Genomic DNA, 13,250 nt, shown 5'->3' with positions numbered 1-13,250 from the left:
CGCGCGCGAGTGGTGCACTGGGCATGCGCGAGCGGGCCCCGGGCCCGGCCGGTGGAGGACCCAGGTACCGCGCGTCGGCGCAGCCAGCCACCGGCTGCCTCACTTGCGCCACTTTAAAGGATTCAGCCTCCCCTCCGGCCCTCCCGTGCCGAGGCCCCTGCAGTGACCCCGATCCCCGGGCCGACGATGTGAGACCTGCCGGGTGTCCCCGCACCGGGCCGGGACGCCGGGAGTGGGCGTCTCGGCGGCGCAGGGCGATGGCCTTGCTGCCGGTGCTCCTCGCCTCCTGGGGCCTGGGACAGTGAGGGTGCTGGCGAGCGAGGGAACGCGGCCCCGGGGCGGCGGGGGCGAAGGGGTCGCGGGCACGATGGAGGGGGTGCTGTACAAGTGGACCAACTATCTGAGCGGTGAGTGGGGGCGCGCCCGGGGCCGGGTCCTTTGTCTGAGCGGCCCGCGGGCGGCGTTGGGACTCGCCTCCTGGGGGTCGTGGTCTCGGCCCCTCCTGGTCCCAGAGGGACCTGTGCGGACCGGCAATATTTCCCCAAAGCAGGTCTTTCAAAGGACTGTGGACCCCCAGGCTGTACGAGCACATTCCCCTGTTGGACTGGGTGAGGGCAGAAAGGCACGCTGCCCTCCGTGTCTGCGGGAGGAGGCGCTCACTCCCGCAGGGGGGTCCTCTGGGAGTCAGTCTCTCGAATTCTGGCGGAGGAGCTGGGCTCGCTGGGTCAGCACATGGGTGGGAAGACTCCAAATAAATGCCCGCAGTTCCGTGGAATTCCAGCGGTGAAAGGTCCTTTTCCAAACATAATGCCAACACTTTTCCTTTTGTCACCTTCAGAGTCAAGTGCGTGCACACCAAGGTATCAGAGTTCTGTCTCAACAGTTTCAGAGCTCCAGGGTTTGCACAAGGTTTTCGGTTTTCTCGCTGAGCCTTGCTTTTTGTTTTACAGACTCAGAAATTACCATAAAATCAATGCAAATATTGGCAACAGTTTTCTTGCCCTGCTGAGCAAAATGGCTTAAAAATAGCACCCAGTCTCCTTTCCAATTGGTGGAAGTACTTCCTTCATATCTTGAGAAGGTCTTAACTATTCTTAAGCTATGAATTATGATTCAGGACAAGAATTTGTTTGTTTGCATTTGTGCAACCGGTATTTAATAAAAGCCTGCTCTATGCTGGAAACTGTGCTAGGCACTTTTGGGGAACCTTTTATAATGGGAAATGAGCTAAGCACTGTTCATTCTAATAGCAATGTATTTGAAACCAGAAATATTCCCAGTGTCTTCTAGAGTGAAGGAGATACAGTATTTTCCCATCCTTCCTGAAAGGACAGTTTTTTTTAAAGGTTGTGGTATGCTGGTGCTTTGGAGTGTTTTAGGGACTGATGTGTGTGGGACAATTCAGGTGGTTCAGGAGGCGTAGTGACTGATGCGCTTACACAGCGCAGTCCAGAGTGCACCTGTTGGATGTACCCGGAGTCTCTTCCCTGTGAATAATGTGTTAGTTTTTTTTCCATTTATTTCTCCTGTAATCCTTAATAGAGACTGAATGAGGAAAGGTGTAAGAAGATCTGGCCTTTGCTTCAGGGACCTTCACTGATGTCGAGTGATTACATTAGATACAGATAACTCATGGCTGGACTTCATGAATGGAGGCTGATTAACATTCTGCTAACCTACAGGGAGGGTGCTTATTTCGTCAGTTAATTTTTCCTTTTGAGGTATCTCCAAGCTCTGAGATGTATGGATCTTAGGCCCTTACATAAACTTTAGTTGCTGGTCTGTCACCCCTTTCCACCACATGTGCTTTTTAACTTTTTTTCTTTCATCCTCAAGGCTTTTCTTTTTTTTCATCTCGTTTGTTTAGTCTTTTAGTACAGAACCTATTTTCTGGTCATGGAATACTTGCTTTTATTTTTTATTTATTTTTTTTCCTGACTGTTTTTGTGTTAGTCTTCAATAAAGCAAAATTTCTCTAGAAGGATCTTTTGGAATCTTTATCATGTGATGCCTATAGCATCTGTTCTGTTAGAAAAGAGTCTACTTTTTTCTTCTCCAAGTCAGAGAAGTTAATTCTGTGAGCCATGCCAGGGTGGAAGCCCTAAAGAAAAGCCATTGCCACAGGCAGTTGTCCTTACACCAGGCTGCTGGTTCCCTTGGCCCAGGGGCTGTCTCCATGCGGGCACACTGTTCATAGGAGCCCATCACACCACTGGGTACTTTTCCTGGATATACTTAGAATTTCGGTTCAGCACATTCCCTTTCATTAGGAGATAAAGTTACCTTGGAAAGGAATAGTAATAGCCGAGGACCGACAAATGCGTTCTTGTTTCTTCCACCCTCCTTTGCGAGTTGATCTCCCCAAAAGAGGACAGTGTGCGTGTTAATGACAAGCTTTGACGCAGACATCACTGCTTTTTCTTCTCGTAAAACTTGTTTTCCAAAGTAACATTTTCTTTTCCTTATGATTTTGCACATAGTAATTTTAAAATACGTGGACTCCCAGTCCAAGTTTTTGTTTATTCTGAGTTTTTCTCCAAAGGGAGTACATAACCCATTTGTGTAGTTTGTGTATTTCTGTCATGCACACCGCTTGATATGGAATGCCTTGTGTCAACTTTGAGTGGAGAAGTTAGGCAATCAGTTTGTGAGCCAATCCTGTGAATCCTTGAGGATGTTCTTCATTGTATTCACCACCTGCTCCGCGCTGAGCACTGCTAGACACACAGCCCCTGCCTTCCTTGAGCTTGCAGTCTGCTGGGGGAGAAAGACATTCACTGGGGAAGTGGTTAGCAGCATGTTCCCACGTGTGTGTGATTTGCAGCGAGGGGACGAGAGGAGGCTAGTCCGGGTCGGTGGGGAAGGTTTCTTTGAGGAAAAGATGTAAGCAGAGCCTTAAGGATAAATTGAAGCTAGCTGGGTGGCGAGGGCAAGGCAGAGGTGCCGTTGGAGCTCTAAAGAAGAATTTGGGGGGAAAGGGAACGCTAGTGTGAGGGCCCTAAAGCAGAATAGCGATCGGTGAGTTTGAGGAAAGGAAAGAAGACCCGCATGCGCATGGGGAGAGCCCAGAAGAGTAACAAGCCTGCAGAGGTAGGTGGGAGCCTGAGATGGCAGGGCCTCATAGGCGGGTTTAAGTACTGTGGAGTGATTGTGTGTGTGTGTGTGTGTGTGTGTGTGTGTGTGTGTGTGAGAGAGAGAGAGAGAGAGAGAGAGAGAGAGAGAGAGAGAGAGAGAGAGAGAGAGAGAGAGAGAATTGTTTAAAAGCATACCTTGGCTGCACTTATTGTATTTCGTCAAATAATATAGTCATTTTGTGAACTTCTCTTGCCTCTTGAATTAAATTAATATGTATCAGTTACTAAAAGTTGAAAACATCAAGCCCTGAGAATAGCATCTAAATTGCTTGCATGAGTGTACCGCTAAAATACAGAAAGAGAAAGGAAGTGTCTTTCTCCTCCGATGCTAGGCATACTCAGGTGCTCCTTCAGAGGAAAGTGGTGGGGGTGGGGAGCTTATACGTGTTTTCTTCAGCAGTCCCGAGCCAGCCTGCCTTTTGAGCAGCAGAACACTGGCCATTGTGGGATTTACTCTCAGACCCTCTCTTCAGATATTAATTAGAAGACGAAACCTGCAATGAAAAGGGAGTGGATTAAACATTTCAGCAACACCTTTATAATGTGAGACATGGAGACATAACAGCACTGTATGTCTGTTACTGGTATCTTTCAAGCCCTAAAAGTGAGTCAAAGAATATTAGATGTGCGTGGTTATACATTCATGCTCTATAGAAGAACCCTAGTTGAGGAGTGAGGGAGACCTGAAGTCTGATGGCAGCGCTGTCACTACCAGCTGCAGGCATTTTCCCATTCTGAGCTTTAGTGTCGTCCTCCAGTAAAGAAAATAAACAAATAAATGAGATTTATCAGTTAATATTTATCAGAGGAGTAAAAAAACTTAGTACTTATAATGTTCCAGACACTATTCTAAACATCGTACGTGGATCAACTCGTTTAATCTTCACAGCAATTGAAGGAAGCAGTTGCCTTTATCATTCCCATATTCCAGATGGAGACACTGAGACACTGAAAGGTGAGGGAACTGGCCCCAGATCACGCAGTTAGGAAGTGGCTCCGGAGTCAGGGCTCCATCACATCACCCTTGGAAAGGTCCTTCCTGCTTCAAGGACCTTGAAGGATCATTATACAATTCCCGCTGATTTCGTATGCACCTGTATTGAAAGTGTGTTGATGTAGAACAGCGACTCTGTTTGGGGTTGGGAGGTGGGGAAGGCTCCAGGAGTGAGGGAGACTTGGCCCAGTGTTCTGCACATGTTTTGTCGCAAGGAACATTTCGAAGCCGTACTGTGAGTGTTCCGCTTTGCAGTTTTAGGTCCCTTTCCTGCCCACTCAGCAGACAGGAGGGCCGCTGCCATGAGCTCCAGCCAGCTGCAGGCTTCTCGGGCCCCTCCAGCAGGCTGGACATTGCAGCACTCACTGCCTTCCAAAAATGACAAAAGCTCGCATCATGCTGACCAGATGGTCTGAGGAGGTGCTTACTCCCGAGCCCCCAGGTGGAGGAAGGCGACTCTTGCCTGAGCGTGCTTGTGCTGTGGAAAGAGTGCCAAGAGGAGATCTATTCATAGAATGTGAGTGATCCAGAGCAAGCTTCTCATGGTCTCACAGCCACTGGGCAACCTTTGTTTGTTTGTTTGACATCTTCATTGAGATAATGATTCACCTATCGTAAATTTCACCATTTAAAGTATACGAGTCGGTGGCTTTTAGTATGTTTACAGAGTGCAATCGTCATCACAATCAATTTTACAACATTTGCTTCATCCCAGGAAGAGCCCCGTACCTGTTAGCCATCACTGCCACCCCACCTGCTCTTGGCCTTGACAACTACTAATCTTCTGTCTGTATAAATTGGCCTGTTCTAGACATTTCATATAAATGGAATCATCCATTATGTGGTCTTTTTGTGGCTGGCTTCTTTTCCTAGGATAGTGTTTTTTGGGTTCATCGTTGTTTTATCATGTATCAGTACTTCATTTTTTTTTTACTAACAAATCATCCATGGTATGGATATACCACATTTTGTTTATCCACTCGTCAATCAATGGAATTGGAGTTGCTCCATTTTTTGATTATGAATAATGGTGCTGTGAACATTTGTCAGGTTTTTGTGTGGATGTGTTTTCCTTTCTCTTGAATATAAACCTAGAAGTGGAATTGCGGGGTCATAATGTCAACTCTTTCTTTAACAGTTTGGAGAACTGCCCGACTGTTTTCCAAACAGCTGCCCCATTTGACATTCCTACCCGTAATGAAAAAAGATTCCTATTTCTCCACATCCTCACCAACACTTGTTATTGTCTGTCTTCAATTATACCCACCCTGGTGAGTTAAAGTGGTGTCTCACTGTGGTTTTGATTTCTATTTCTCTGATGAGTAATGATGTTGAGCATCTTCTCATGTGCTTATTAGCCATTTGTATATCTTCTTTGGAGAAATACCTGTTCACGTCCTTTGCCAATTTGTTCATTGAGTTTATTTTTTCGTTGTGGAATTGTAAGAATTCTTTATTCTGGATACAAGTTCCTTATCATACAGATGATTTATAAATATTTTTTCCTGTTTTGTAGATTGTCTTTCACTTTCTTGATGCCATCTTTTGCAGCACAAAAGTTTTTAATTTTGATGTCTAGTTTATCATTTTTTTATTTTATTGCTCATGCTTTTAGTGTCATGTCTTAGGAAACCATTGCCTAACCGCAGGTCATGAGGATTTACTCCTGTTTTTCTCTAAAAGTTTTTATAGTTTTAGCTCTTAAAATGTAGGTCTTTGATACTTTTTGAATTAATTTTTGTGTATGATTTGAGATACGTGTACAACTTCCTTCATTGCACATAGATAGCAAGTAGTCAACTCTGTACTCGTGGTTTCAGTCATAGGACCATGAGCCAGTATATTTGAATGCCTACCTGGAAGTGTAAAAGGCTGGAGTCAGAAAGCCCTGACTTCAAACCTCTGCTCTGTTGCTTCCTAGTACTGACACCTTGAGCAAGTTACATCATCTCCCTGAGCTTCAGTGTTAAGATGACATCAAGGATAGTAGCCACACTAAGTTTGTTATAAAGACGAAATGGGTAACATATATGAAGCTGCCTGGTGCATAGTTCACTTAAGGGGAGGTTAATTGGATAGCTGTTTTGGTTAGTGATGCCAGAAAAGTTCGGTTTGTACTATCTGTGTGTGAATTGTGGCTCCTCGTGGCTTCTGAGAGTGTATGTATTTTGAATTCCTTAAATCCTCCTTTTGGAAGTTGGGCGGGTATAAAGTATAAAGGAAACGATTCCAATAAATTGTCAATTTTGGAATTGACTTTGCTGTCCTCTGACTGTCATGTTTTTGGGTGAACGATAATAGCAGATCATAGTATAATTCTGTGTATCACTGGTCTGTGCTTCTGTTTCCAGCAAACATTAATAGTTGTTAGGGAACATAAGAGATGTTAGACCATAGCCTCATTGGCACTCCATCAGAAGCAGCACCACTCTTCCCATTGATTTTGATGTGTGATGTGGTTTAGAAATGTTAGCAGTGACCCATAGAGTCTTATGTCATTGAAATGGTCTGTGGACTGAAGAAGCCTGAGAATCATGCTTCTTGGACTTGACTCTCAATGTTTAATCCTTACCACTTCCTTTTACCACTACTTTCCTCCGTTTAGAGTTGAGCAAAAGCCAGTTACAATTCATTAGGAGTAGATTTGAGACACACAGAAAAATGGGCAATGGAGCTATCATTGGACACAAGACAGATGAATGAGACAACAGGGAGAGTAAGGCCAAACAATACCATGATGCTTGGGCATTTCTCTCTCTGGATCTGTTTCGCGTTGGCTGGTAGAGGGTGTGAGAGGACTAAGGGAGACGGAGAAATGGATAATCCCTGCTGATTTAGCCAGAGATAGGATTGACCTTTCTCGGTATTCCTATCACATCGAAGGAAGAAAATACCGTTTGTTTAAGAATCTACCCTATGTCCTTCAGATAGAATTATTTCTGTATAGTCCACACAAGGATGCCTCTGTCTTGAATTTTAAACACCAGAGGAATGGTTTTAGCAATCTACTTTTAACACTGTCTAATAGCCCCCAATCAGTCAATCAATCATTCATTCATTCATTCATTCACGAAGCACTGAGCATCAGCTTCTTACCAGACCCTGTGTGAGTGTTAGGGATACTGTGTTGAGTAAGACATGATCCTTGTTCTCAAGGAGATCGTAGTGTGGTGGAAACTCTACTGAGCTATGAAAATGCTCTTCCAGCTAAATTTGTGATTTGGACCTTGAATTTGTGGTTTGGACTTTTATGTGATTGCTCTGAGGCTATGGCTGACTAGGCTGAGGCAGACCACGTTGCATGTGGCTGGTCCCTAGGTGCAGTTAGGTGTCACCTATCCCTTGGGGCTTTTGACTGGAATGTTAAAGGCAAATTCGGGGCACACCTGGCAGGCTGGAATGTTAGTCTTTGGTCATCGCGGTTGACATCACAGATGTCCTGTTGCTTTTCTGCCTCTGCTGGCCAATATATACCGTTTGGATGGAGACCCACTCTTCAACTTCTGAGGCCAGTCTAAGTAGCCAGAAATCAGGAGAGAAGAAAGTCATTATGTGAGGAAGGTGTACAACAGGTCAAAAATGAGGAGACTCCTTTTTCAGGAGTGGTCACAGAAAATTTCATGGAGGAGGAGGAACGAAAGGGTGGTTGGAATTGGCCTGACAAAAGGAGGAAGGTGAGGGAACAGAAGTGATTCAGTGAAGGAACCAGCAGGGATAAAAAGGAGAGCTCTTGTCTGGGAGCAGGAGGAAATACTGGAGTGTTGCTAGGATGCGGTTAGATTATTACTCCAAGCCAAACCTGAGAGATTAGAATTGATTTGGTAGCGGTCACCTGGGGTTTTTGAATAGGAGAAAAGAGCAGGTAACCACAATATGTAAGGAAGATTCAGCTGGCTGAAACAGGATAAAGGAGGAGGGAAAGCTGAAATAACACAGCAAGATGACAAGGGAGGGGGAGAAGGGAGGCATTATCCCCATTTCACAGATGAATAAACCAAGGTTACAAGATCGTTAACGTAGAATCGTACAGCAAATAAATCTTGAGACCAGGCCTGCCCGACTCCATGTCGTTTCCATGACTTGATGCCCCGGTATGGGCACAGCTGGAAATGAGGGTAATTGGGAAGCATTTAGGGACTGACCTGGAGGGATCGGCAGAACTGACCTTCAGCTTTAGAGCTAATTTATGCTGATTAAATGAAATCTCGAGTCGTCACTTCGGAAAGATTGCCAATCCTATCAAGGAATGTAACCTCACTTTATTTTCTTGAGTCTGAAGTTAGGATGCTGGATTTGTTGGGAGAGACATTACAGTCAGAATGAAGATGACATGCCAAACCTTAGATACTCAGTTTAGTCCATCTCTCTCCATTTATAAATTAGAGAATAATGCCCAGGGGAATCGTGATGTGCTTAGGATGACATATCTGGATATTATGAGTCTGAACTTGAACCAAAGTTTCCTGACTCCATTCTCTTGAGTAAGGCGATGATAGGACATAATGAGAGGCATTGCCCAGAACAAATAAATGTAACAGATATCCGATTCAGAAGCCCAAAGCACACAGGAGAGCTGACTTACAGCAGGCTCTCACAGTAGGTGCTAAAGAGAATTTGATGTAATATATTGTAATTATAGTCTCCTCACCATCTGCATGCCTGACTCCCCAGTGGACTGTCACTCTTTGAGGGTTGGGATCTTCTTTTCTCTAAATCACCACGCCTGGTAAATTATAAGTGCTCAAAAAATGCTTTCTGAATTAATTGATGGTAAATTAAGAAGCCTATAATTTAGCTAATGCTTGGTTATTATCTGTTATTATTAGGGGGGTCTCTTCTTCCCTGTTCCCCAGCTGCAGTAAAATCCTTACTGACTGACCTGGCAGAGGAACCCAAGGCTTTGTTATCCACTCTCCTGTCTGCAGCTCCTGCAGGGGAGCTGAGTTATGGGAAGGGCTCTGATGAGGTGGCATATGATTTAGCACCCAGGGCTGGGCAGTGGAAAACACCAGTGCGATGGCAGTCAGGGCTCAATAACGACTTTGCCTCAATTAAAAATGGTACGTTTGTTTTCTTTTCCTAACATATCTATATAACATCCATAATATTATGTATTATAACCATAACCTAATGTATCTAGGTTATGAAAACAGCAGCCACAACTTATGCTGAATAAGTTAAGTCTTGACTCATCACTTCAGAGAGATTGTCCGTCCTATCAAGAAACTTAATCTCACTTTATTTTCTTGAGATGGATTATGTTCTCTTGAAATAGCTTCTGTGAAAGAATTGAGTTTCTTGTTATTTTGTACGAAGATGGAGAGTTACAGATTTTGAAAGCTGAAAGAGACTATTAAGCTCATGCTGTAATTCTGTAGAAAAGGAACTAAAGAACCCCTTTTGTTTCTCCCATTCTATACCTGCTTAATTATGGTCACTATTTTGTTTTCTTATGGTTAATGGAAAAGCACCTTTCCTTCACTTTTTTCTTTCCGTTTGGCTTAATTTTCTACAAATGGATTTAAATAACCTCTTCTTATGTTTTTCCACATTTTTACAGAGCAGTATTTCATTATGGATTTTAAAAATTCACAGTGTTTTCTTTTTTATTATTGTTTTTTTTATTAATGTTTTCTTTTCTTTTTCTTCTGTTAAACTATAAGATTGGAAAACAGTAAGACTGTTGTCCCCTAACACCTAATTGGCAAAAGTTCTGAAGAAACTATGATGGTTTTATAGGCAGAGTGATGTACCCTAACTGATATTATACTTAGTGGGCATCTTACTAGTTGTTCTATTTAAGAATGTTTTTATTGGGCCAAAATGGAGTTAGCCCACTGTAGCCTCTCTCCCACTCATTATAACTAAAAACTCTGAAAAAAATACTAAACGCAACCATCTGAGCACGCTGAAAAGTAAATAATAATGGGCAGACAGGAGAAGGAAGACAAAACTTGAACGATGAACATGATAAAGATGAACACTCTTGAAACAAATGAAAAGGTAGAGATTCTTGGAAGAAAAATATAAACTATTAAAAAAACCTAAATGGGCATTTTAGAACTAAAAAGTATGATATTTGAAATTTAAAAAACAAACTCAGTAGATGGGCTCAGTAGAGTACACATGACACAGGAAAGGATCCACGAACTTGTAGATAAATTAATAGAACTTATCCAGTCTGAAGAACGGAGAGGAAAAAACATTGGAGGAAAAATGAATAAAACCACAGGGACCAGTGGGGCAGTAACAAACGGTCTAACATTCTGGGTTCGGAGAAAGGAGAAGGGGAAAGTAGAATGACATTGGTGAAGAAAAGGGGCTTGAAAAAATAAGAACTGAAAACTTCCCAAATTAGGTGAAAACTACAAATTTACAGATTCAAGAAGCTCACCAAATTCCAAACAGTGTAAACTCAAAGAAAGCCATACCCACACATATAATGAAACTTCTGAGAACTAAAAAAAAATCTCAAAAACAGCAAGAATAGAAAGATACATTACAAGCAGGGAAATCATATTTGCAGTATCTGGGATTTCTTATCACAAACCATGGACGCTAGAAGACTTGGGGGGAAAATAGTAAAGGTAGTTCATTAAGCTGAAGAGATACCAGGGGAAACTTTGAGCATCGGGATTAAAGGAAAAGCAACAGAAGTGATAGATATCTGAATAAATATAACAGACTGTTTTTCTCTCTTAAGTTCTTTAAAATGTGTATGACTGCTGGAAGCAAAAATTAAAACATTATCGGGGGTGTTCACTTTATGTAGATATAGTACAAATGATAACTATAACATAAAGAAGGAAGGCTAAAAGGACTCGAAGTGGTAAAATATTAATTCTAAATAGGCTGCAAAGCTGGCTGTATTTCATAAACCCTAGAGCAACCAGTGAACAAATACCAAGAGATACAGCAAAAAACCCAATAGATTAATTAAAATGGAATTATATAAACCAAAAGAAGGCAGGAAAGGGAGGGACAAAGTAATATGAAAAAGAAAAAAAAAAACAGGAAACAATCAGAAAAATAGTAAAACACTGGTCCTAATTCCAAACATATCTATAATATGTTAAATGAAAATGGTCTAAACAAATGAATTAAAAGACACCGATTGTCAGATAACAAGACCAAACTATATTCTGTCTATGAGAAGACTAATTTAAATATAGAAATATAGATTAAAAATAAAAAGATATACGAACATAGATGTGAAAATCCTCAACAACATATCAGCAAATCGAATCCAAAGACGTATAAAAAGAATTGTACACCATGACCAAGTGGAATTTATCCCAGATATGCAAGGCTGCTTCAATATTTGAAAATCAATTAACGTAATTCATACATCAACAGACTAAAAAAGAAAAATCACATGATCATATCAATAGATACCCAAAAGGCATTTGACACATCACCCATTCATGATAAAAACTCAGTAAACTAAGAATAGAGGAGAACTTTCTCAACTTGATAAAGGCCATGTAAGTACAGCTAACATCATACTTAATGATGGGAAATTGGAAGCTTTCCCACTAAGATCAGATGCAAACCAAGGCTGTCTCTTCTCACCACTTCTTTTTAGCGTCATACTGGAAGTTCTTGCTAATGTAATAAGGAAAGCAAAGGCCATAAAAAGTATACAGATTGGGAAGGAAGACATAAAACTGTCTTTGTCCGTAGATGATATGACTGCCTGTGTAGAAAATCTGAAAGAATTGACAAAAGTATTGGAACAATAAGCCATTATGGCAAGGTTGCAGATACAAGGTTAATATGTAGAAAAGTCAATTGCTTTCCTATGTACCAACAATGAACAAGTGGAATTTGAAATTTAAAACACAACACCATTTACATTAGGACCCCCCCCCAAAATGAAATATTTAGGAATAAATCTAAGAAAATATGTGTGAGATCTATATGAAAAAAACTATAAAACTGGTGAATGAAATCAGAGAACTAAGTAAATGGAGAGATATTCCATGTTCATGGATAGGAAGGCTCGATATTGTCAATCGGTCAGTTCTTCCCAACTTGATCTATAAATTCAGCGCAATCCCAGTCAGAAATCCCAGCAAGTTATTTTATGGATGTTAACAAACTGATTCTTAAGTTTATATAGAGAGGCAAAAGACCCAGAATAGCCAATACAATACTGAAGGAGAACAAAGTTAAAAGACTGATGCTTCCTGACTTCAAGACGTACTATAAAGATATAGTAATCATCATTGTGTGGTATTGGTGAAAAAATAGATAAACCGATCAATGGAATAGAATAGAGAGCCTAGAAGTAGTCCCATATAAATACAAGCAACTAATCTTTGAGAAATGAGCAAAGACAATACAATGGAGCAAAGACAGTCTTTTCAACAAATGGTGCTGGAACAACTGGACATCCATGTGCAAAAAGATGAATGTAGACACAGACCTTACACCCTTCACCAAATTAGCTCAAAATGGATAATAGACTTAAATGTGAAATGTAAAACTACAAAACTCTTAGAAGATAACTCGGGAGAAAACCTAGATGCCGTTGGTTACTTTGATGCTTTTTAGATACAGCCCATGAAAGAATTAGCTAGACTTTGTTAAAATAAAAACTTTTGTTCTGTGAGAGACAATATCAAGAGAATTAGAAGACAAATCACAGACTGAGAGAAAATATTTGTAAAAGATACATCTGAGCAAAGGATAAAAATATCCAAAAAGCTCTTAAAACTCAACAATACAAAAATAAGAACCTGATTTTTTAAAATGGGCCAGATACCTCAACAGACACTTCACCAAAGATATACAGATGGTAGCGAAGCATATGAAAAGTAGCTCTACCTTATAGGTCATCAAGGAAATGCAAACTAAAGTGACAAAGAAATACCATGACACACCTATTAGAATGGTCAAAATCCTAAACACTGACAACACCAAATGCTAACAAGGACGTAGAGCAAGAACGTTCATACATTGCTGATGGGAATGCAAAATGCACAGCTACTTTACAAGACAGTTTGTAGGTTTCCCACAAAACCAAACGTACTCCAGCTATCCAACAGTCATACTCCTCGGTATTTACCCAAAGGAATTGAAAACTCATGTCCACACAAAACCTGCACAAGGATCTTGAT

At 41.5% G+C, this 13,250-nt stretch overlaps 1 protein-coding gene across 2 annotated transcripts in view; it reads left to right on the top strand.

The window, feature by feature from the left end:
• Position 1: 1 nt before the first annotated feature.
• Positions 2-13,250, top strand: part of PLEKHA8 (pleckstrin homology domain containing A8) — a 50,885-nt gene continuing 37,636 nt past the window's right edge. For both annotated transcript variants that reach the window (XM_081080171.1, XM_081080172.1), the window contains exon 1: positions 2-407. In XM_081080171.1, the coding sequence (XP_080936297.1) occupies positions 368-407 (40 nt within the window). In that variant the 5' untranslated portion in view covers positions 2-367. The remainder of the gene's footprint in view (positions 408-13,250) is intronic.

Source organism: Rhinolophus hipposideros (genome assembly GCF_964194185.1).
Source record: "Rhinolophus hipposideros genome assembly, chromosome: 18".
Lineage (NCBI taxonomy): Eukaryota > Metazoa > Chordata > Mammalia > Chiroptera > Rhinolophidae > Rhinolophus > Rhinolophus hipposideros.
Note: the sequence above shows the minus strand (reverse complement) of the source record. Positions and strands in the feature narration are given on the sequence as shown.